Source organism: Rana temporaria, chromosome 4 (genome assembly GCF_905171775.1).
Source record: "Rana temporaria chromosome 4, aRanTem1.1, whole genome shotgun sequence".
NCBI classification, from domain to species: Eukaryota; Metazoa; Chordata; class Amphibia; order Anura; family Ranidae; genus Rana; species Rana temporaria.
Genome location: NC_053492.1, coordinates 413,861,518 through 413,886,953, shown reverse-complemented (window position 1 = coordinate 413,886,953; position 25,436 = coordinate 413,861,518). Strand labels below are relative to the sequence as shown.

Sequence of the window (25,436 nt, the reverse complement as noted above, 5' to 3'; positions counted from 1 at the left end):
ATGCACATGTCTAGTAGAGGCTGAGACAATTGACCACAATGGGGATGCACGGAACACCTGTGCTTCCCTGTGTGGTTAAACACGGCCCTCATTGGGGTTCGCTTATGTACACCCCTTGTAAACAAGGCCTAAATTTTATAGAAAAACACTAAGGAGCTTATTCACATGTACAGCAGTAGTGGATCACTTCAGAGGACATTTGACAGGTCATGAGGGGGCAATATGTCATCTCCTCACCTCTTGATTTAACCTTGTAAATGCAGCACCACCACACTGTAATCATGAGCCCTGCATGTGGTTGCTGGCAGTTGCGACATGGCCCCATAGCCTTGTATCGGGTGTGCATCCGGCAGCAGTATGCATCATGCTGTTATATTTACCTCAAGGCTATAGCAATAAATTGTGTGCCTTCTACGTTATTCATAACTTGTGTGCCTTATATGTTATATGTGATTATTGAACTCATAATTACCCTCTAAGGACTTGTATACATGAAATCAAGATACTTTGAGTATGGGTTGCATTCACCACAGGAACTGCCATGTAGGATTAACTGACTCCTGAGAGATAAATTTTGAATTTATAAAAATTCACAGATAACATATCCAATCACACTAAAAGGCTGCAGACCGTAGAAAGCCAAGGAGCTATGTACCAAGTGCCGATGCAGCTTCATTCACATAGGAGTCAAAAATATACCAGAGGCATAGCATGGAGTACATAAACCATCCAGTACACTTACGTATAAGGCCTCGTACACACGACCGTTTTCCTCGACAAAATCCATCAAGAAAATTGGTGGCAGAGCTTTTTTGCTGAGGAAAACGGTCGTGTGTATGTTTTTCGTCGGGAGTCTCAATTTCCTCGTCGTGTTTCTCGTCAGGCTGGTTTACGACGAGAAACACGTTCGTGTGTATGCTTAGAAACCCGCGCATGCTCAGAATAAAGTATGAGACGGGAGCGCACCTTCGGTAAATGTAGCGTTCGTAATGGAGATATCGCATTTGTCACGCTGTAACAGACTAAAAAGCGTGAATCGTCTCTCACCAAACTTTTACTTAACACGCAGTAACATGAGATTAAAAAAAGCAGCCCCAAGGGTTGTGCCAGTGGAATCGAACTTCCCCTTTATAGTGCCGTTGTACATGTTGTACGTCACCGCGTTTGAGAACGACGAGATTTTGTCTTGACAGTGTGTATGCAAAGAAAGCTTGACAAGATTCTCGACAAGCCTGAGAAGAAACTTGTCGAGGAAAACGATGTTTCTTTTACGACGAGATTCTAGGTCATGTGTACGAGGCCTCATGCCGCGTACAGACGGTCGTTTTTTGTGATGAAAAAAAAACCTCGTTTTTGAAAACGTCATTTAAAATGACCATGTGTGGGGAAAACGTTGTTTTATGTCTTCTAAAAAACGACAAAAAAAAAAAATTGGAACATGCTTGAATTTTTTTGGTCGTTTTTCAAAAGGTCGTTTTTTGTGTCATTTAAAATGACCGTGTGTGGGCAAAACGACGTTTAAAACAACGTTTTTAAACCCGCGCATGCTCAGAAGCAAGTTATGAAGCTAGCTTCAATGGAAAAGAGTGCTGAACGTAACCGCGCTTTGCTAGAGCATTTTGAAAAAACGATGGTGTGTAGGCAACGTCGTTTTTGAAAATGAAGTTTCAAAAACTTCGTTTTATTTCATGATTTAAAACGTTGTTTTATTTCATTAAAAAAAAAAACGACCGTCTGTACGCGGCATTAGTCTTAGCCCACATTTATCTTTTTTATCCAGACAAAATAATCTTTTGTATAACGATTCTGCAAACAACCAAGCTGAAGAGCGGAAAGGTCTTCGAGTTGCACCATCAAAGGTTTCTTCCCTCCATTCTCTTGTTTTTGTTATATTCTGAAAATCTGACATAAAACAATCTCATTCTTATTGATTGGCATGCCAGCGGCATAACTATGGAGGCCGCCCTTCCCCCATTCCACGCAGTTTTCCACTTGGCGTATTGCATCGTAAAACAATACACACTAACTATGTGATTTCTGTGAAAGTATGTCCCTGTTCTTGTTGAATAGAGGTAAAATGAGTCACAAGACGTTGTGGGTTGTGGGGATGTTGAATATTTTTGCATGAAATGTGAGCCAAGAGGAAGCAAAGAGTGCAAACATAACAAAAAAAGTTATAAAAAGTACATTTCAATAAAAAGACAAGCCTACTCCTTGTTATTAAAGACAGTTTGAGCCCCATATGTTTAAGTAATAAGAAGATTCTTCTGCCAGAAATCGTGTAAGAAGCACAATAAGGCTGCCAGAAAATGTTCCGTGCCCCGTATTCGGAGACGGGGAGCACACAATATGTGAAAAGATCCCATTTTTCTAATCTGTGTCAATATGCTGCAGGGAAGCGCTCTATGAATGGTAGCAATTACCCGGAGCAAGCTGCTATATATGCTATTGATAATAACACTTATACGATGGAGGTGTCTGCTTATATCAGCTTCACTTTGGTTCTCTAAATGAAATCAGAAGCAGTACTGTATGCACAGTGTTGATGTTCTAGTACTGTTTGCAGAATTAGACCAATCACAATGATCCTATTCTTAATTCACTTCTGTGGCAAAGCTCTGCTTAGAGCCCTTTATGCTTCTCGGTAGAACCATGGTATAGGATGCTGGGGGCTATTGTCGTGATCAAAATGTATGTATTTCAAAGTTTGAAAAAGTAATCAACCATATTTACACAATGATTATCCGATTCCTAGCCCTATAAGGCTTCATGTAAACGGGACGTTGTTCAACCTCTCCTGAACGATTTATCTTGACAGCTATAAACCAGTGCCTAAAAACAGCCATTTAGCCACATTTGCATACCGCATTTAGCTGTTTAGCCGCGTTTGCGCCTAGAAGCATTTGAAAAAAAAAATGTGTGTGTTAACCACTTAAGGACCGGACCAATATGCTGCTAAATGACCCAAGGGGTTATTACAATTCGGCACTGCGTCGCTTTAACAGACAATTGCGCGGTCGTGCGACGTGGCTCCCAAACAAAATTTGCATCCTTTTCTTCCCACAAATAGAGCTTTCTTTTGGTGGTACTTGATCGCCTCTGCGATTTTTATTTTTTGCGCTATATACAAAAATAGAGCGACATTTTTGAAAAAAATCTATATTTTTTACTTTTTGTTATAAGAAAAATCAAATAAACTAAATTTTAGTCAAACATTTAGGCCAAAATTTATTCAGTCACATGTCTTTAGTAAAAAATAAATCGCAATAAAAAAAAATTAGCTACCTAGCGGCAACAGTGACACTAATACAGCGATCAGAAAAATGATCGCTTAGTGATACTGGCAATAGGGAGTGAAAGGGTTAACTAGGGCGGTGATCAAGGGGTTAAAACTTTATTAGGGGGGTACCAATGGAACCAGAGACATTACCGGCTATCTCTGCAGTTACAGCTACTAAATCACAGAAAGAAAACATAGACACTTTATTTCATTGCTTGTGCACATCTGTATCTGGTCAGGCAGGTGCCCAAGTTATCATATCCTGGCACATACTGTATAAACACAAGAAATTATGATCAAGTAATGCTTTAGCCTCTGATTTATGCACATACAGTAAATACATTAATATCTCCTACTCCTTCACTCGGTAGCTTTCAGCCATCAATTATTTTGCAGCAAATGTTCTCACTGGACCCCGCATATCTGCCTGCTTTAGGATATGATGCAACTCTGTCTAGTCACTAAGTGAAAGACACTCCTTTATAGACAATGACTCGCCCTGATTTTTTTTTTTTGGAAGGAGTAATACAAAAGTTTCTAAACTCAAGAAGCAGACCTTGTATTATTAAATATGAACAGTTCAACACCGATGGTCCATTTTGATGCAGACCCTTCATTTCCGCTATTGCTTCACCGTAGATGTACACCTCATTAAACATTTACAAAAAAATCAAGCAGTGAAGTGCCTGTATTCTATAGTTGTTAGAAAAAAATAAAAGCAACATGACCACAAAGAGAGTAATTTACTCCTAGCTAATAGTGTAAATTGAATGGTACAGCCACTTTCACTGATATAATTGTATATTATAGATCGGATTAGAATGCTCTGGGTTTTTGCTTTACCTTTTAATTTGAGGCTTTACATTTTAAACCATAGAAGTATACTATTAGGCGTTAATGAGTTATAATATCTGCGTTTTTAGTATCTTCTTACAGATCACATTCGTTTAGGAATAGAAGTGTGGTAGTCTAAAAACACAACAGCTAAATTAGGTTTATCAACCTCCCTCAGAAACCTATGCAGAGTAAAAAACAACCCAAACTTGTCCTAACTTTGAAGCCTCGTACACACGACCGAGGAACTCGATGGGCGAAACACATCGTTTTCCTCGTCAAGTTCCTTGTTAGGCTGTCGAGGAACTCGACAAGGCAAGTTTCTCCATTCCCGTCCAGGAAAAAGAAGACATGCTCTCTTTTTGGCTGGACGGGATCCTCTACAGTTTCCTTGTCGAAAAATGTACACACGACTAGTGTTGAGCGGAATACGCCATATTCGATTTCGCGATATATCACGAATATATAGCCGAATATTCGTGAAATATTCGCTAAAATCGAATATTCATGATATTTTATCAAAAAAACATTTTGCGAAATTTCGCTAATGCGAATGCGAAACTGATTGCGAAATTTCGCTAATGCGAATGCGAAATTGATTGCGAAATTTTGAAACATTCAATTTCACCTGCCCTTTGGAAAAAGTGTGGTTTTACGTAATGGACCCTGCAACTAACAAGGTATTAATAAAATAAATACATTATTATATAGATTTGAGGGTTTACTTTGACCAATTTGTATATTGATTAGTTTAATAAATATTGAATAACCATAGATTTGGAAAATACAAGTAAACCGTTTACGTTGACATCTCTTAAATGTCTTTATGTTAAACAGTTATTATTCTCATTAAAGAGGTGAAATGCAAATGATGACACGGGACAAAAGATGGAAAATTCTTTGAAGATGTGATACACTGGAAAAACGCACAGAAACACTCCACTCTCTCCTATGACAACTGTGGTAGGAGAACTCTGATTGGCTCTGATGCAAAAGTGGGTCGGAGAAAGTATTCGCGAATATTCGGAAATCGAATATTCGCGATTGCGAATATTCGGCAACATAAAAGGATCGCCTCAGCTTAGCTACTCGGCCCAGGGTCTCTAATCATACCAGCAATGCTTTTAGACGTCGATGGAGATCACTAGGATGTGATCTGTTTTAAAAATAAAATTGAAAAAATACGAATATTCGGAATAGCGAATATTGGCCACGAAATTCGAGTTATTCGTGAATATTCGAATATGCCATATTCGTAACGAATATTCGCAATGCGAATATTCGTGAGCAACACTACACACGACCGGTTTCCTCAGCAAAAAAAAAATCCCAGCAAGTTTCTTGCTGGTTTTTGCCGAGAAACTCGGTCATGTGTACGAGGCCTGAGACTTGGGCCCAGGACCTGAATGTCCTACCCGATCAAAGTACAGGATCATCTTAAAGGTCTGGCCACCCAGCAAAGCAACAGGTTTACTTTAATTTAGCTATCCCCAGCAGTTTATAGCTTTCTTTTGCTTTTCTGCTGCTACATTAACCCATCTTTTGCCTCTACATTTACCCATCATCAGTAGAAAAAGGAAAGTATTGTGTAAGATGCTAATTGTCAAAGTTATAGTTTACATTGGGCTATAAACTGTGTGATGGTGCTGACTGGCTAGTGCTATGCCATGGCGTGAGTCCCATACCTCTCCATTTCCAGACGTACTAGGTATTTCCTACAGGTCCAAGTGCTTGACAGACCTGCGGGGAATAGCGGAAACCTAAGTATATGCAAGGTAGATGTGGTAGGGGGAGATTAAACCAAACCCACTGGTTTGCTCTGAGGAACAGGTTCACATTAAAAGTTGATGCAACATTGCAAAACTTAATTTATGGATCATGACATTAAGAATGAGCATCCATACAATCATAAGTAGACATGAATACATTTTCTCTGGTGACATGGAGATGGAGAATGCATATTTATGTGAATTATCATGGAGAATGTATTGGTATGCTAAATTAGCTATCCATATATAGGTAAGATCTACAATTCTTACCCCTTTTTGCGTGAATGAACAATAAGCGTTGCCATAGGCTGATGCCCAAGGTTAAGATGACAGTGCAACACTTGAAATTACTGGTACTTATAAAATAGTTTAACCAAGCTTATATACAAAATAACACTCATGGGAGATCTAACGGGCAGAAAACCAAACTTTTAGCCACAGGCCCACCATCATCACATTCCGTAAGTAGAGGGATCGGTTTGTGCACAAATCACATTTTCTGTTCTTCCATGGTAACTTCATCGCTAGCTTCCAACAAGCACGTTAAGGCCTGCTGGCTCTAGTTGTCAATCGCATAATGTAACATGCCCCAGTAGAAGGTCTTTAGTCTCCACTACCCAAAAGATGGATCTTATCAATCTCCCTGCTCCCCTAACAGACATCTCACATTCCTTGTTGGTCACCTGCATTATTTGCTATTAGATTTGGTAACTTAACCAATTCAATACAGGGCACTTTTCCCCCTTCCTGCCCAGGACAATTTTCAGTATTGTCACACTTTAAATAACCATTGCAATGCCATGCAACGCTGTACACAAACTACATTTTCATAATTTTCCTCCCACAAATAGAGCTTTTTTTGGTGATTTGATCACCACTGGGAATTTTTTATTTTTTTGCTAAACAAACTAAAGTTTTTCTTTGTTTTTTATATAAAATTTGGTTTTCTCCTTCACTGACGGGCACTGATGAGGCTGCACTAATATGCAGAATAGGCGTTGATATGCAACACTGATATGCGCCACTAATGGCCACTAATAGGCGGCACTGATGGGTGGCATTAATAGATGGTCTGATGGGCACTAATAGATGGCACTGATAGGCAACACTGATGAGGAGGTACTGACAGTCATTACGGATAGGCACTGATTGGTATCTATGAAAGGCACTGATTGGCACTTTGGTGGGCACTGATTGGGATTTTGGTGGGCACTGAATGGCATTGTGTTGGGCACCTCTGATGGGGGATGCACTAATAATCAATGCAGTGATTATAAGCGCACACCCCCCCCCCTGACATGAGAGCCGCCGATCGGCTCTCCCTGTCAGCATGAACCAAGGAAAGCCGGCACTTCCTAGTTACTGATGTGATCACGTGGTAAAGAGCCTACAACATAGGCTCTTTACCACGAAAAGAGATGCAATGTGTCAGAGTGACACACCACACCGCCGATCGCCGTTCTGCACGTCCCCCCGCACGAGCAGGCTACCCTGCTGGACGTCATATGACGCCCAGTCAGGATAACGGAGCCACATTGCCGATGTCAATCCGCAATGGAGCGGGTAGGAAGTAGTTAATGGCTGGATTGTTTGGCTTGCCATACCAAAGTTCTGTCTGTGAACATACCAAGTAACAATGTTGGTTGGAGTTTTTTTTTTAACCACTTCAATATCGACAATTTTACACCTTCCTGCCCAGGCCAATTTTTGAATAACAATTGCGCAGTCATGCAACACTGTACCCAAATTAAATATTTATTTTTTCCCCTACACAAATAGAGCTTTCTTTTGGTGGTATTTAAACACTGCTGGGTTTTTCATTTTTTGATAAAAAAAAAAAAGCTTTCTTAAGTTTCTGAGGGCACTGAGGAGGTGGCACTAATATGCAACACTGATAGGCGCCACTGATGGGACCTCTGTTTAATTTAAATCAAAATGAACAAGATAGCAGAAGCTTAGTAGTTCCTTTGTTGTAAAGGTAAAAAATATTTCACTTACCTCATCCTTCGATATTGCTATTAAATGTTGTTCTTTCTTCAGAGAAATCCTCACTTCCTGTTCTTCTGTCTGTAACTCCACACAGTAATGCAAGGCTTTCTCCCTGGTGTGGAGAAAGCCTCTTGAGGGGGGAGGGGGCGAGCAGGAGGGTCAGGACACTCTCTACTTTGCAGATAGAGAAATGAGCTATGTGTTAATGGGCGTCCTGACACTCCTGCTCGCCCCCTCCCCCATCAAGAGGCTTTCTCTACACCAGGGAGAAAGCCTTGCATTACTGTGTGTAGTTACAGACAGAAGAACAGAAAGTAAGGATTTCTCATAAGAACATTTCAAAGCAAAATCGAAGGATGAGGTAAGTGAAGGAGGACTGCACTTAGGTAAAGGAAGCTATTTAGGGAAACAACATTTTACCTTTACAACCCCTTTAAAAATGTATAAAGCCATCAGCTAGTTTCAATCAAATATTTGTTTGAATCATTTTAATACTACACACATTTTATTGACTAAGGCCTACTGTGTGCAAGGTAGCTTTTAGGGAAACCTACCCTGAAAGAAATGGGTAGATGACTAGTGCTGACCTCCCTGATGAGGCTTAATAGCTGGGAGTTGATGACTCCAGTATTTTGAGTCACTGATGAGTACTGAAAAAGTGGAATGAAGTGAGCACCATTTATGTATGCTTATTCCTCCCATCTATATTAAAAATCCAATTTGCATTCCTTGTTAGGTCACCTGCTTTTAGATTGTGTAACTTAACTCCTTCAATACCAGTAACTTTCCCCCCTTCCTGCCCAGGACAATTTTTAGCTTTCAGCTTGCTGACCTTCCTGATAAGACTTAATATCTGGGAGTTCATTACTTCAGTATTTTGATTCACTGATTTATGTATGCTTATTCCTCCCATTTTAAAAATCGAATTTGCAGGATTTTGTGTTTCCTTTTTCTGAGTGCTGTGGCTTCTTCCCACAACCCAGGATCATGCTGGCAGTTTAAAGTATTAATGAAGGCAAGACTTGGCAACATCTGACGCTCCAATGTGGGCACTAATATCTTACAAAGTCCATTCAAAAAAATAAATAAACATAAATGGCATTTTATTTATTTTTTAAGTGTGCGTTGTGGGGTGTGGTCTAAGCCACAAAACCTCACAAAATCTAAAGGGGCAGATCCGCAAAAGGATTAATTTTAAATTTCCCACGTCGTATCTTTGTTTTGTATCCACAAAACAAGATACGACGGCATCTGGGCTCGATCCGACAGGCATAAGTCTTAGTACGCCGTCGGATCTAAGCTGCAATTTTTCGGCGGCCGCTAGGTGGCGTTCCCGTCGAAATCCGCGTCGAGTATGCAAATTAGCTAGTTACGGCGATCCACGAACGTACGTCGGCCCGGCGAATTTTTTTACGTCGTTTTCGTTCGGCTTTTTCCGGCGTATAGTTAAAGCTGCTATATGGTGGCGTACTCAATGTTAAATATGGTCGTCGTTCCCGCATACAATTTAGAATTTTTTACGTTGTTTGCGTAGGTCGTTCGCGAATAGGAATTTGCGTAGAATGACGTCACCGTCGGAAGCATTGGCTTGTTCCGGTTAAATTTCGAGCATGCGCACTGGGATACCCCCAGGGACGGCGCATGCGCAGTTAAAAAAAAAATTCATTTACGTCGGGTCACGACGTATTTACATAAAACACGCCCCCATTACATCCATTTGAATTCCGCGCCCTTACGCCACAAGAGATACACTACGCTGCCGTAACTTACAGCGCAAATTCGTTGAGGATTCGAATAAAAAAAAGTAAGTTACAGCGGCGTAGTGTATCTTAGATATGCTATGCCCGGCGCAATAATGCGCCGTTGTATGTGGTTCTACCACAAAGTGTTTACAGTGGAAATGCACTGAAATTTCAATAATGGCGCCAAAAATGCACGCAATTTTACTGTGCTTATGGTGTGTTTTCCATAGGTCATGCCACTCAAGCGCATCAAAAACTAACACAGGTCCGTTATTAATGCGTTCTTGCTGTGTTTTCAATGAATTTTAACTGAGAGATGCGTTGTTTTTTAACTGACCAAAAATGCAGCAAGCAGGATTTTTCACGCCACAATGGAAGTGCAACAGACCAGTGAGAAGACATACATAGAATTTAAAGGGATGCATTTTTCTTGCGCTAAAACAGGGGTCTCCAAACTTTCTAAACAAAGGGCCAGTTTACGGTCCTTCAGACTAGGGCCATTGGGAGTAGAAAATGTCCAAGTGTCCAGTGGGAGTAAATAATACTATATCTTTGGTGTTAGTGGGAGGACTAGTGCCCCATCGTTGCTGTCAATGGAAAGAATTGATGGCGTCAGTTGGAGGAGAAGTGCCCCATTGTTGTCAGCAACAAGAATAATGCCCCATTGGAGTTGGATGGAATAGCGTCCCAAGGGCCACAATAAGGCACGCAAAGGGTCGCAGTTTGGAGACCCCTGCGCTAAAAGGTGCCGATAATGTCTGACAATACATTGATATTAATTTAAATGAATGATATTAATTAAAAAGTTGAATATAATACAATTATAAAAATATATTTTTTTATAAACTGTAATTTTGGGTTTCGGCCAACTGCATCCCGAATTTTCGGTTTTGGTTTCCGCACCACATTTCCAAAAAATGCACCTCTAGTTGACAACATGACTCCAGACAGGAGTTGTTGACAATCATAAACTTCAAGGCAGCACATAGGGCATGTCAACATGAGAACTGCAAAGCTGACAGCGGGACTGCAGTGCATCTGCACAGTGTTTTGCAATCCCAGTGATGACAACACTACCACAGGATTTGCAGCCGGTGGTTTGCATCGTCTAGACTACATATGAAGCGCTGAAAAGGGACAGATAGTGGCAGGATTACTATTTTACTTTTCAAATACTATTGATAAAATACATGACAAGAGGTTTCACATTTCTTAACCACTTAAGGACCGGACCAATATGCTGCTAAATGACCCAAGGGGTTTTTACAATTTGGCACTGCGTCGCTTTAACAGACAATTGCGCGGTCGTGCGGCGTGGCTCCCAAACAAAATTGGCGTCCTTTTTTCCCCACAAATAGAGCTTTCTTTTGGTGGTATTTGATCACCTCTGCGGTTTATATTTTTTGCGCTATAAACAAAAATAGAGCGACAATTTTGAAACAAATGCAATATTTTTTACTTTTTGCTATAATAAATATCCCCCAAAAACATATCTAAAAAATTTTTTTTCCCTCAGTTTAGGCCGATACGTATTCGTCTACCTATTTTTGGTAAAAAAAATCGCAATAAGCGTTTATCGATTGGTTTGCGCAAAATTTATAGCGTTTACAAAATAGGGGATAGTTTTATTGCATTTTTATTAATTATTTTATTTTTTACTACTAATGGCGGCGATCAGCGATTTTTTTCGTGACTGCGACATTATGGCGGACACTTCGGACAATTTTGACACATTTTTGGGACCATTGTAATTTTCACAGCAAAAAATGCATTAAAATTGCATTGTTTATTGTGAAAATGACAGTTGCAGTTTGGGAGTTAACCACAGGTGGCGCTGTAGGAGTTAGTGTTCACTTAGTGTGTGTTTACAACTGTAGGGGGGTGTGGCTGTAGGACTGACGTCATCGATCGAGTCTCCCTATAAAAGGGATCACTCGATCGATACGCCGCCACAGTGAAGCACGGGGAAGCCGTGTTTACATACGGCTCTCCCCGTTCTTCAGCTCCGAGGAGCGATCGCGACGGAGCGGCTATAAACGAATAGCTGCGCCGTCGTCCCGGATCGCTCCCCGAGGGAATCCGACCGCCGCAAGTACCAGGGGGGTGCCGATCGGACCCCCGACCCACGTCTAGGCAGGCACGTACAGGTACGTTGATGTGCCTGTCCGTGCCATTCTGCCGACGTCAATGTACATGCGGCGGTCGGGAAGTGGTTAAGGAAGCAAACCAGAATACTTAACATTTACGTACACATTAATTAGCTCCCATCAGGATTGGATAAGAGGTGCCTACAAACTTTTTTTTTGTTGGCCCAGGAAACAATAAAAACAATTCAGTGTTCTTTGGAAAACACTGCACAATATGTTAGTTCTATATAAATTAATAATAATGAAAAATAAATAGATACAGAAAGAACTGTTTGACAACAGAGCACAAGTTATTGCTCTACTTAAGAAAATGTGTTCTCTTGATGGTAGCTCAATATATGGTACTTTTCCATCACTAGTGGTGGTAAGCTATAATAAAACAGGAAATTCGTGCTAAATTTATGTCAACATCATTTTAAGAACACCCCCTTGCCCTATACAGGCAACATAAAGAATGGTCTTTTCTTTAAGAGTCATAAATGAGGCTAATTTTAGAGGGCAGTCAATCCTCATCTGGCTTAACTAGACAAACTTGGCTTTAATGCTCAAACATAAGTGATGTTTAGACAGTTGGGTGCTTGCTCGGTCCTCTGGGACTTATTTGTGGCTCGCTTGCCTTCTGCTAGAATGTTTTCAATTCTAAGGTTGCATGTCACATGATACTTTTGATAGCCCAATGGTGAAAATTGCAGATACAAAATGATAGGACTTCACCAAACAAAGAAGCAATAGAAAGCTGCAAATAATTGCTGCTGATTATGTTTCCTAATAATGGTTTGCAAATGTTTAAGAAGCACAGTGAACTTTATGTACTTTCCCAATAAACCATATCAAGAATCCTCATGTATTTCTTCATTTTATTCAGCAATAAGTTCAATATTTTTCATAGTCGGCAAGTATGAAAAATTGTCACCGAAAAAAAAAAGAAAAAGCTGAATACATGTAGCATTGGATCAAGGCACATACAATACTGACCAAAGGAGCATACGATGCACCTTGGCATTTATCTGAAAAAAACAAACAAAACAAAAAAAAAAAACATACAATAGGAGGGGGAGGTATGGCAACAAAAGTGTATTTCTCTTAAATATTAAATTAACGGAAAGGCAATATAACATGATTGATATTTTAAAAATTAGATATAGATTATGATGTAGTAATGGGCACTATGGATTGGTTGGCAGCTATGTTTTATGATTAAGGAAAATATATTTTTTGGGGGGTTAAACTTTATAAAATGTAAAATATCGAGTGCAAATAAAATGTTTTATGTAAGTAAATATTTAGAACATATAAAATTTAAACAACTAAATTGAAAACAGGTGGTCATAATTTGATTTTACTTTTTGGCTCAAATGTATTTTTTTTTGGTGGGAAAGTAAAATACTTTTGAGTTATCTTTTACGCAGTCTCTAAAGGGTTTATATTTCGTGTGGATCATGTATCTAAACGCTGATCCAGTTTCAGGTTTAAGTGTAATTATTATAGATTAAAAAACGTGTGGGGCTTTATTTGTGCTATGGGGCAGTAGACTATCAGTACATTTTTTTGGGGGCAGATTAATTAATGCCCATTACTACACACATAGGGTTTTGTTTTTGTTTATTGAATAATGTTGTATACAGTTTTTTTTTTATTATTTTTTTACAGACCCATCAATACTGTTTTTTTATTTTGTTTTGTAGCTACATTTTATTTATACCATGTTTAGAATGATATGCAAAACCGGTCTGTGCTTATACTACAAAGGTCAGAAAAAATACCAAAAAAAAATCCTGATTGTTCAACACAGCAGGAAAAAAAAGAAAAAAGAAAAATTCACTTTCACAGTCAACAAGTCATTTTACTCAGTAGAACACAAAAGAGAGTTAAATGGTCTGTAACTTCAATATTAGCAAGGAAAATACAGTACAAATTACAAAAAATACTAAAATAGAGAATTGTGGTCAGGCAACGAACTACATTTAATTGTAGCAGCAACCTGAAATTTTGAAACTTTTAATAAAAAAAGTTCTTAAATATAAATTATATGGCAAATGTACAGTACATTGCTCCTTCAAAGTCTTTGTCTCATTTTTTAAATCCAGTGTTTTGCAGTGGAACAGTGCACCCCATTCACTCATTTGAGTCTCTATAAAAAGTTTTGTGCCTCTAATCATCATGAATGTGAATGGTCAGAATCTGGAATACCACTGTCTCTGTAGCTTCTGTTACTGCTGCTTTCACTGTGACTGGTTTTGTACAAGGTTACTCCATTGGATGGAAATATAGTGTGTAATATAAACTCCTCCTTGGTCATTGGATCGCTATTTATTGGTATCATCTGAAAAGAGGTCTCCCTAATTTCTAAAATGGAATTGTCTTTCTTAGTCCCCGCCTCTGCATAATCATCTTTTCTTCTACGGCCCTTGCTGTAAGCACAGTTCCTGGAAAACAAGGATCCGTTCCGATGGACGTACCAACAAACCAAAGCAAGGAGTGTGATTGCCACTAGAGCCACTGCTCCACCTATGATAGCTGCTAGAGGCAAATTGGAGTTTTTATAAGGCTCTTTCTCCTGCTCTCTATTTAATGTTGTGGTGGGGTTATACATTTTAAGTGGAGCAGTCTCGGTTTCAATACAAACAGGTGTTTCATCCAATAAAAAGAAGTTTCCGGTTTCCATGGGAACCATACATATGCGGTATGGTGACTCTGGCTCAAGTGCTGTGAGCAAATATTCCGTTCTGTCACCTGTCACAATTGTTTCTGTAATAGATCCAAAAACTGGGCTGTGTCCCAACTGCCAGCTAAGTCTTAGTGACTTCAGTGGTAAAGCAATTTTCCAGGAAATGTGGATGGTCTCAATGGTGACAGCTTTTACGTTGATCGTGATTATTTTCCTCACTGGTATTGGCGTGGTTCTGTAGATTTTGTTGAGATCAGGCGGCCTGATCTCCGGCTGTTTGGTCACAGATACTGGCCTCTGACCCACCAAAGTATTTAACATAGTTGTCGTTGTTATATGTATAATATTGTTATCAAATCTGTCTTTACAATCAAATAATTCTTTGTTAAGGTCTTTAATGGTCATTCCCCTAACAGGCTCCGGTGCTTGGCACATCAGCCCACGAACATTAACTTTGGAAGGCAAAGACTGAAGCCAGTCACGTACCCATTTCATTTTGCAACCACAATACCATGGATTGTTGCGTAGGAATAACTGGGTTAAATTATCCAAGTCATCAAAAATACCCTGAGGTAAAGATGTTAGATTGTTGCTCGACATGTCAAGTCGATAAAGTTGGGTAAGGTCAGCAAAAGCATTGGGTGGCACATAATTCATATGATTTTCTTGAAGGTAAAGCTTTCTCAAATTTGTACCTGGCAGATTTGCAGGGGGAGATTGTAGAGAATTTCGAACCAATGACAGCTCTGTCAGATTGACCAAGTTCATAAAGACCCTTTCCCCAAGGCCACTATTGTGTAAGAGATTTCCATCCAAAACAAGACGTTTTAGATTTGTGAGGTCCTGCAAAGAGATCTCTGCAATAGTGGAAATTCGATTATCATCCAAACGTAACTCTTCAATTGTTCGAGGCAGACCCCAAGGTATTGTGCTTAGGTGATTTCGGGAAAGGAACAGAAGACGAAGATAAATGTTGTCTCGAAATGAGCCATCCTCAATACTAACTGCAGACACAGAATTATCATCTAGATGTAGCTCCTCAATCGCAGGAATCTGAGACAGTGCATCATAGGTTATAGTCCTTATATTATTTTCCTGCAGGTGCAGTTCTTTAACACTTTTTGGGAGATTAATTGGAAATTCATCTAAACTGTTTCGGTACAGGTAGATCCTTTCCACTTTGTCGAGGCCTTTCAGGTCAGAAGGTATCCCAGCATTGTTGATCTGATTATTTTGAAGGTAGAGAGTTGTAGCATCCTCTGGTATCCCCGAAGGAATAGATGTCAAATCCCTATCATTGCAGTAAATGAAACCTCCATCACAGCGACATACTGAAGGGCAAGGTTTGGCACTGACGTACTGTGGAGCCATAAGTAATAGTAACATCTGAGTCCAGGCAACAAGAAAGTTCCACGCTTCTGCATTCATGATCATGAGGGATGTAGCAATCAATACCTGTAAGATTACAAAAAAAATTTAATTAATTAACATCTGTGAAGTCTTTAACTCACAAAACAAATATTTTCTTTGCTCTATTTCTTAAAGAAGATCTGTCAGAATATTTAAATCCCTAAAAGTAACATTCCACAGCAAGAGTATTCTTATTTTTTTATATATCTAAATGTGTATATATATATATATATATATATATATATATATATATATATATATATATGCACATTTTATCATTATAATCCGGTCCTTTGGCTTAAGCCAAGTGGGCCTAGGCCTGATAATGATGTCATATGTTTCTCCCCTTCCCTCAATGGCAATGTAGTAACATGTTCTTCAATCTTTCAAGTTCAAAAAAGCATCAGCAAATGGCTGACCTGTGTGAGACAACATGTCTTCAGTACATCTAAGGACATAAAGGCTACTGCAGTGTCATTGGGAATTAAATAACTGTGTCCGCTATGGACCATATATTAGGCAAGGAAGTCAAAGTTCACCCTGAATGATGCCAGAACAAAAATGGTGTCACCTTCTGGGAAAAAAGAAGAGGAGGTCACTGTCAGTAGGTGTACTATGATCTCCCTACAACTAAATGCTTTAAGACAATACAAAAAAAATGTTAATTGGACATGTATAGAAAATATTGTGCTGATATTACACATAATAATGAGTTCTATAATTAGGCAAACTTAATTAGAGTATCTCAGTGTAGACAGATCATCTTTTAGGTTTTGGTGCTGTAAAGTATTCTGAATGTTTTGTAAAATGTTAAGCCGGACCGGCTGAGATTCATTCCGTCTGTGGGCAGGCTGATTGTACCAAAGCATAACTAGCATGTTGGATTTTTAGCACGCGATTACTGCCAGTGGCTATAGCCACTAGCAATAATCATTGTGTTTTCCAGAGCCAGCTCCCCTCTCCGAGAGAACACAATATCTCTGTGCGAGGGATTCCCCCTTCAACACTGACCATGTTGATGGGGGAATCAAGCTATTTGGTTGCAGGAAAGAAAATTGTGCAATCTATGGCCTTTTTAGTCCATTTATTTTTGAGTTCACCTCATAATCTAGAGAAATCAGATGACTGATAGGATGTAATCCATGGCTTGCCTAAATCACTGTGGGGAAATGTGACATTTGAGTTGTAATAGGTTTATGGATACATGAATGGATAAATAGCTGTATGTGGTAAGCAATGTTAGCTATCATGCCACAGATGGAGCCAAACTATTTTTTTTTTTACTAAGATTGAAAAATCCCTTTTTCCTTTTTCTACTACCTATTTGAAAATATCAAGAAAAATAAAAACTGATAGCAGACAAAACATAAGTACCAGATTTCCAGGTCCCACATATAAGGGCTTGCTATAGTTCTTTGAGTTTGTTTCCGTATTCAGCTTACATGTACCTTCACTGTTCAGTGCACATTGGCGAACTAACCCACAGGGCTATGTCATTTGAGGGATTTTTAAAAGCAGCAATTTGTATCAACAAAACTCTTTTGGTGCCAGAGAAAATAAATTCCTGTCAATGGAAGGGCTATGACATAGCCTCTCCTGCGGTTTTATTACCTAGTTGTTGAGCAATTCACTTTTAGCAGTGTTTCAAACTGTACGCAAAACTGCCAACTCCATGGCTGCCCATATCATCCGCTGTAGCATAAAGTAATCATGTCACATCAGCAATTATGGGCTGCATATACGTGTACTATAGTCGGCTACAGCAGAAAGTTTTAAGCCAAGCTACTTATCGCCATAGTCCATCGAGATTTCTAAATGCTGCAAACTACAACAGAATGTGACATGGTTCATAGTTTTCAACTGGCTCCACCATCATTCGAGAATCAACATTTTTCAGCCCACCTATTTAAAGATTCTACTCTTGGACAACATTGACTTTTTTCAGTCTGTAAACAAATTGTAGAAACTACACATTTTTAGTATATTGCGAATTCTCATTTCACATATGGGTACTTTTCTATTTGTTTGTGCTCTGATCTATTCCCTATCTCATACGTTACTAGGCACAGTTAAAAGGATTGTGGTTATCGATGCTGCAAAGGTGTTACTGACACAGAAAATTCTAAATGACATCTTGCATTACAGCTTGTGTCATGACACCCTTTATTTTTATCTGAGGTTTTTCCTTACTTGTTTTCTTCCCCTCCTTTATCAGCACTTAATAGGAGCTAGACTAGACCTACCTGCTCGAGAAGTGTCAGATGATGTTCCCTTGAATCCTCCCGAGGGCAAGCTCTTGTGAAGTCCTTATGTTCCGAGAATAACAAGCTCAGGGTTATCTCATTTAGCAGTCCCTCTTTCGTAGTATTTACTCAAACAATCCTAACTCAAAGAAGAAGGTACAGAGTTTCATTATCTCTTGTCCACATCACAGCAAACGTTTACCACCGACACCCAAATCGTGCACTTCAGCAGCGTCGAGTTTCGTGCGACCACGTGGCGATTCCTCCTTTGCCAATTAAAGGTTTCTTTATAATCCCCTTTGGTTGTCTTTAATTTTTATGCCAGAAACTGCCTTTCCGTGTACAAAGGCTCCTCTGCAAGACCAGTAAAATTAACTCCACACCAGGGGAACGATTCATAATGTAAAAGCTTAAATAAATAGTGCATTCAAAGTAGGTACATGCTTCCCTGTGCAAATATCAGCCATGAATGCTCTCTGTACAGTAGTCACAAACCCAAAACATTGACACCCGCTGTGAAAACATTTCTGGCTCCAAGCTGGATGTGAAACTTGATTGTAAAAAATTAGTGGAAGATTTATATCAGGAAGTGATTCGTTCTTTGTGAATTTGAGAAGTTTTCTTTAACAAAAAAAATAAAAAAAAGAAGAAATGTGATGTGGTAGTTCCTTCTAAGGATTCCTTGCTGCAAGAATTTCCTAGAAAAAAAATAAAAAATAAACACGTGTTAATTAGCAGTAATTGATAGTGAATATATGCAGACAAACTGACAACTGAATTACAAGCCTTGACTGATTGAGGTACATTCATTATGCTTTATAACACGCAATATTTTGGACTATTTTCCCAGCTCAGACCTCAAAAATCCCAGAGGTCAGGAGCATGGTACCACTCGCTGCCACGTTTTCTAGTATTTCACATCAGCCATTCCAGTGCATCCATCCAAGAGCAACTGTAATTGAAGTCAGCTTCAATCAACCAACTGCGGAGAAATTACTTTAGCAAACGGTGACACCTGTCTTTTCCGATTACAAACTCAAGCACAATCCCTTGCTGTCCACCACTTTTGTACATGTAATAGATAACCAGGTCCGGGAGCCATTCCTGCTCAGCTAAACGCAAGTGCTAGGGTTGTGTTGTAGATTCTAGGCCAGGCCTTCAAACAGAACTATTTCGGGAAGCATTTATACCACAAAAAGAAAATGACTTTAGCCATTCGGAATACACACTAGCAAGGAAGCTTCTATCCCTGTTGTATCAGGCGCTGGCGTATAACACTTGAGCAAGGATACCCGGAGCAAAAATGTATCAGTTACCAAGTTAATGTGAAAGATGACTCCTGACTAGCTGCTATGAGAAATATCTACTTTATTAGTCTTTTTCTCCAGTTTTTAAATATCAGTTGAGCTAAATAACATACTGTTCCACTTCTAATAATTGGATAGTAAAGCTAAGGATTAAGACAACGTTATGTAAAGTTTAATTAAATAATCAGAGAAACCAATATGTGACTATTATAAACCAGGGAATACATGCCCCCATTAATAATAGAAAAACCACCAAGAATGCAATTTTAAGTGTACTGGCAGCCTGGGCCCTAACACCTAATCGGTAAAGAACCCTTTAACATTAAAGTTAGTCTCCCATCTTACGGGAACACTTCTATTACCCAAGAGACCGATTGCAAGTTAAAATCTAAAATCCAACTTCCAAATTCAAAAGGCTGTTTCTTAAGTTCTCAGACGTTTCCTTGTAGATATTGATGTCATAATAACCTTGTGCACATATTCTATTTTACACACAAAGGTGTAAAGAACTGCTTTATGCCAACCTTTCCACTCGGAGACACCAAAAAGCAGCCTCAACCACATTCAGATAATGCTTATGCTGTTTTATTGTCAAAAAGACCATTTTTAAGGCAAGCATTTAAAATAAAAATAAACCACCTTATGAATTATGGAGATTATCACATTCTAATTCCTATCAGGTTCTGATTTGTACAAATCATTCCTGCAGATATTTTCGCTAAGGCCTTTTTATGTAAGGGTCAACCTGCCAAGGTGCTGAGAGTGACAAGCAAAAGAATTTGAGAGTGCTGGAAATACTTGACCCTGAAATTAAGGAATGCCGTAGCAGCAATTTGCTTCTCCACTCAGTAATTACATGGCATCCAGCAAGCAAAGCATCTGTTCCAGAATTAAAATGCTCCACAGTGCCAGTATGCTGAATAATAGATGCAGAAGACTTCTTTTATATAAACTAAATTCCATCTCCAAATGATTAAACTTTAACGATATAGGGCTAAGCTTACTGGGAATGTGGATACTGCTTAAGCAACGGTGCCCCTGGCCTAAACCATTTTAAAGACCGATTTTCTGCTAATCTTTAGAAACAATTTAATTATTACATATGTAGGCACAAAGGGCGCCCAGTGTCCTGTGGTAACGTGTGAAGATGCTAGATAGCTAGTAGACAATGCTAACACTTATTTACCAGCAGGCGTAGCATCTTCCTCTATCCAGATTAAGACGTTACCTTACAAAGTTAACCATTAGTATCTACTCTCAAATGTTGCTATGCGTGTCTGCTTTGATTACTACCATGTGTTAAATTTGTTTTAACAACTGCTGAAGTGAATCACTGAAGCAGTTAAACATACGATAAAGTATTTTTATGGCTTTTGCAATCTGTCTTCTCTTAATTAAAAAGCAGATTCAATTTTTTTATATACAATTTTTTTTAAGGGATCGAATGTTTTTTTCTTTAAATGTTTTCCTCCATCTTGTCTGATGCCTCTGGCAACAGCTAATGTAAATAAGGTAAAGGCAAGTGTTGTCAAGTAGGAAATCACTCTTTTCAACTTGCTGATTAGGCTAAATAGAATTTACGATGTAAGGAAATGACTGCAAGTAGTGTAAAATGCAGGGAAAATAATACTATTTGTTTTTTACATTGAGGGCTAAACTGTTTCTTTTTAACACCAATTGTCATGCAAACCACTTTCTAATGCTGCCATTGTAGTAGGGGCTGTGCTGGACTTAACTTAAAGCTCATTAGGATCAATAGCACATTTTTTTAAGTGCAGCAAACAAAACAAAAGGGTAAAAAAAATAGCTCTGCTGGAAGCAAATAAAGTGGATTGGAATATATTCTTTATCTGCTTATAAAAAGATGGCCCATCCACATCTGTTTAATATTAAATACTTTGCATATCAATAGCTAGGCATGGAGTTAGAACTAAGCCCCCTGAACAATGCTTCATGCCACAGGGATGCAACCATTTCTTTAAGTCTTTGTATATACGCTGAATGACCTGATAAAAAATATGACCAAGACCTGGTGATGAAAGAAGGTAGTGGACTGTGTGGCCTTTCCATGTTTTTGCTACAGGCCTTCAGCTTGTATCTAAATTGTAATATATCCCATCAGGTATTGTTGTCATAGACTGTTTTATGCGGTTTTGCCCATTCTTTGCTTTGTAACTAAAGGGCTGCATGGTATTTGGCAGAGCTTCAGTATTGATACAATGTAGGGATTTGTAAGTAAACTTTGCAGCTTGAAAGTATCTGTCATGCTTTCTTGAATTACACATTCTTGTACTGAAGACCGTGTGGGTTATAAAGGCCCCAGACATCCTTCCTAAAAGCTAGATTTTTTTTTCCCACTATCTTCTTATTGCACTCTGGTTGGGCTCAGACTTTGTATACCACCAGTGATAAGCCCAACAGGACCTCTAAAAGTGGGGTTGTGAACCAATCGTGTTCACCAACATTACATCACATGATAAACATCAGAGTCATTCTGTTCAGAGCAGACTAAACCTTTTCAGATTGAAATAAAAGCATATCAGACCTGCTGTAAATAGTATAGATTAGCCATTCTCAACCAAGAGTCCATGGAACCCTAGGGTTCCTCCAAAGGTTGCCATGGGCTCCTCAAACTTTGGCTGATTGACATCCAACTTGATGGTACCTGCTTAGCTTCTGGACCAACTTTGCTTGGCAAAGTCAGCAGCAGGACGCCAATTATTATTTTAGCTATCTGTAAAACTGCCATTTTGAACACCACTGTAAGAGGGGGATTCTTCCCTCTGACTCCAGATTCATTGGATTTATCAGTAGTAGCCAAGACCTGAAAATTATTTCAATGGTTCCTCTAGGGTAAAAAGGTTGAGAAGGGCTAGTGTGTAGATATAGGTTAGTTAACTTTAAAACTATGATACTGCTGTGTACTAAACACGTGAATAAGCAATAAAACCAAGTAATTAAATGTACATCCATCCCACTAATCAGTGATGTTAGACATTTGTTGGAACAAGTGCAGTTGTGATAGTTTTCTAAAGCAGACCAGCAGAGAGCACCCTACCCATGTCTTTTTGCTAGCAGTGTATCTATTTACTACAGAGCCTATAATGGAAAGGCGGTTTAAACTACTGTCTTAGACACATTTACTTGTAGCCTTGTAAACTTTCTTTACCAGGCTACCATCATTGCTAATTTTTACATCCCGAACCTTCTAATAATAGAACAGAAAATAATTATTTATAGATTTTCCAAGCACTAGGTAGACATAAAATGAAGAAGAAAAAAAAAGCATGCATTAAGTATCTAAAGTAAACAGAATTTGTGTTGGCAATAGTAACCATGTATTATCATTCCACCTGTAAAGATATAATTTCATTGGTTACTGTGGAGAACATGTTCCTTCAGATACTTTTATGCAAGAAGCTTAGTAGTAGACAGCGGGGTTTCCCCTTTAAGGGTCAGCGATGCTTTTCAATTTTTTAATCTAATGGGAAAATATCTGTAGAACTCACTGCTGAAAGTGCTAAAAGAACGGTCTTTCATTTGCATGAGAGAAGCTGATTGGTTGTTATGGCAACAGACAACTCTTGATACATGCAAACATGAGGCCCGGGGTTCCCGTTTTGAAGTGCAAGTTCCCAGCATGCTTTGGGTCACCTCCATTTTCCAAGGAGGGTTTATAATACGTCTGTAGTGACACAAAACAATACACATCCCTATGGGGCCTGGCTGCTCACTAGATGTCATATAAAAAAAATATATATATAATCAGTAATATTTCCCCAATTTTTTTACAAGTATTTTGCAGAGATCATTATTCTATTTAGGTCTAGTTCCCCCCTAGGGACATATTTCCACAGACGAAGAGTGAAAATGGCCAATATATTAGGAGAGCATGCCAAACAATTATCCCCATTGTCTGAGCAATTGCTGGAAGTTATTTCCGAGTGGAGTACTTGCTACCTGTTATTGGAGAAATGCCTGACACTTCACCTTAGGGCGTGACAAGCGGGTACGTGTTTGCACAGTAGACTGCAAATTAGCTGCATTCTACAAAAACTCGCTCACATACTTTGCCTGTGTCAAATACTTTTAGCATCTACTGTGAAAACTTTCTGTCTGGCTAGAACAATAGTAGCTAAAAGCTTGTATAGTCCCGGCCTGTAACATTTGCCAACTTGGTCTACAAAGGTGTTGTACATTTAATTAAATTTAAGTGTTTACCTGTCACAGTGCAAAACAGGAAGCCATTACATATGCCAATGAAGGTTGGATCCATCAGTATAAAGGGCAAAAATACCACATTGATAACACTAATTACTAACAAACTGGTAACCCATTCAATCAAACAGTGGCCAACGCACAACATGGTTGTCATGTTTGTAAGTTCTAGACTGCAGAACCAACAATGGTAATAGCCGATTTTTCTTATTAGTAATAATTTATGACGTTAAGAAATCTTTTAAGGCCAGGAATTTAGCATTCATGACATCAGGAAATATACCAAGGCCAGGAATTTAGCATTCATGACATTAGGAAATATACCAAGGCCAGGAATTTAGCATTCATGACATTAAGAAATATACTAAGGCCAAGAATTTAGCATTCATGACATTAAGAAATATACTAAGGCCGGGAATTTAGCATCAAAGAATTAACACCATTTATACAATAAAAATCACTGAATTCAAAGCTACAGAAGCTGTGCATTACCGACAGAATAAAAATGTCAAGGCCTCTGCACAATATTATACATGGCTTTTTAAACCATCCATTTCGGTGACTGCTTGAACTTCTGCAGCCAGGAAACAGACCACTGGTTTCTTTGTTCATTGACTAAGAGGGGGGGGGGAAAATAAATGAATTGAAGAAAAACTGCTCCAGTGTGCCTCCAGCTGAGCCTATGCCCACTTGGGGGTGGTACAGTCTACTCGAAGCCTTTTTCTGTCGAGACCCACAAGTCAGACGCTCGCTGTTTCTGTCCGGCTTTCCTGACTTTAATTGCAACAAAGTCTCCTGTTGAGCTGAACAGTGGTGTCTGCGAGAGCAAGTAAAAGTTCTCCTTTTGAAGGACTTTGTGAAACCCTAATGGCCATGCTGATTTCATTAACCATGGTATTTATTTAGTCATTACCCCTGACAATGCATGCAACACACACACAAAAAAAAAAAAAAAAAGATGAAAATGGCACAAAACCAAAAGATTTGTCTTTCTCCGTGTTAAGCTGCAGCCTTGCCCCCTGGCTTATGTGGCCTCAGGTTATGAAGAACAATTAAGTGCAGTTTCCACAGGTGAGATCATACTGTTGCCACACAATGTTTATCTTGATTAGATAAATCCTGATCTCAGATCTGGCAAATCCCAATTTAATAGACACAGGTCTCATCATGTTGGGACTGCTTCCACCACAGAAAATCAACCTTTGCCCTATTGTTGAATCTGATGAGCTTCCAGCAATCCTCATACTACAGTATACTACTTTATATTTGTACTTTAACTGCATGAATAGTCAGCTCCCACATTTGTGTTTATTTATTTTGGAGCCCATTTTGAATATACTTGTTGGCTAAACATTAAGAAAAACCGAAATGAGCTCCTACTATTGCACAAGCCTATAAAATGTCTCAGTAGTCTTATCAGATGGAGTGGCTTCAGTTGACACAAGCTAGGACTGTCTCTACAAAGAGTAAATCTGCTAAGTCAAGCCATCCGCCACTGAGTGACTTTATACGAGCCTGTCTCTTCTACGAAGAGAGATTTTTTTCATGCAGCGATCCTAAACTGATAATTGTGTTTTTTATCCTGCGGGAGAATAACGTTAGTTAGGACTGAACACCCGCAGGCGCTAGATGGCGAGCATAATTGGACTTTATCTGATTGGACAACGCTGTACAGAAAAAAATGGACCCAGGGAATAGATAATTAATAGCCTGGTAACAAAGTGTGACAGCAGCCAGAAATTGACCAAATATATTTCCCTTTGCTTTGATCTGGTCACTGAAGCCATCGCAATAAAGAGATGGCCAATTATGCGCAAGGGCTGTGTGTC

General features: G+C 39.1%; 2 protein-coding genes across 4 annotated transcripts in view; one reads left to right on the top strand and one right to left on the bottom strand.

Annotated features, from left to right (window-relative positions):
* MACROD2 (mono-ADP ribosylhydrolase 2) overlaps positions 1–25,436 on the top strand; it is a 3,190,351-nt gene that overhangs the window by 618,233 nt on the left and 2,546,682 nt on the right. The window lies entirely within an intron of this gene.
* FLRT3 (fibronectin leucine rich transmembrane protein 3) overlaps positions 12,599–25,436 on the bottom strand; it is an 18,216-nt gene continuing 5,378 nt past the window's right edge. Inside the window, exons 2-3 of the mRNA XM_040351276.1 lie at positions 18,083–18,780; positions 12,599–15,884 (exon numbers count right to left, since the gene is read on the bottom strand). Coding sequence (XP_040207210.1) covers positions 13,920–15,863 — 1,944 coding nt within the window. The 5' untranslated portion in view covers positions 15,864–15,884; positions 18,083–18,780 and the 3' untranslated portion in view covers positions 12,599–13,919. The remainder of the gene's footprint in view (positions 15,885–18,082; positions 18,781–25,436) is intronic.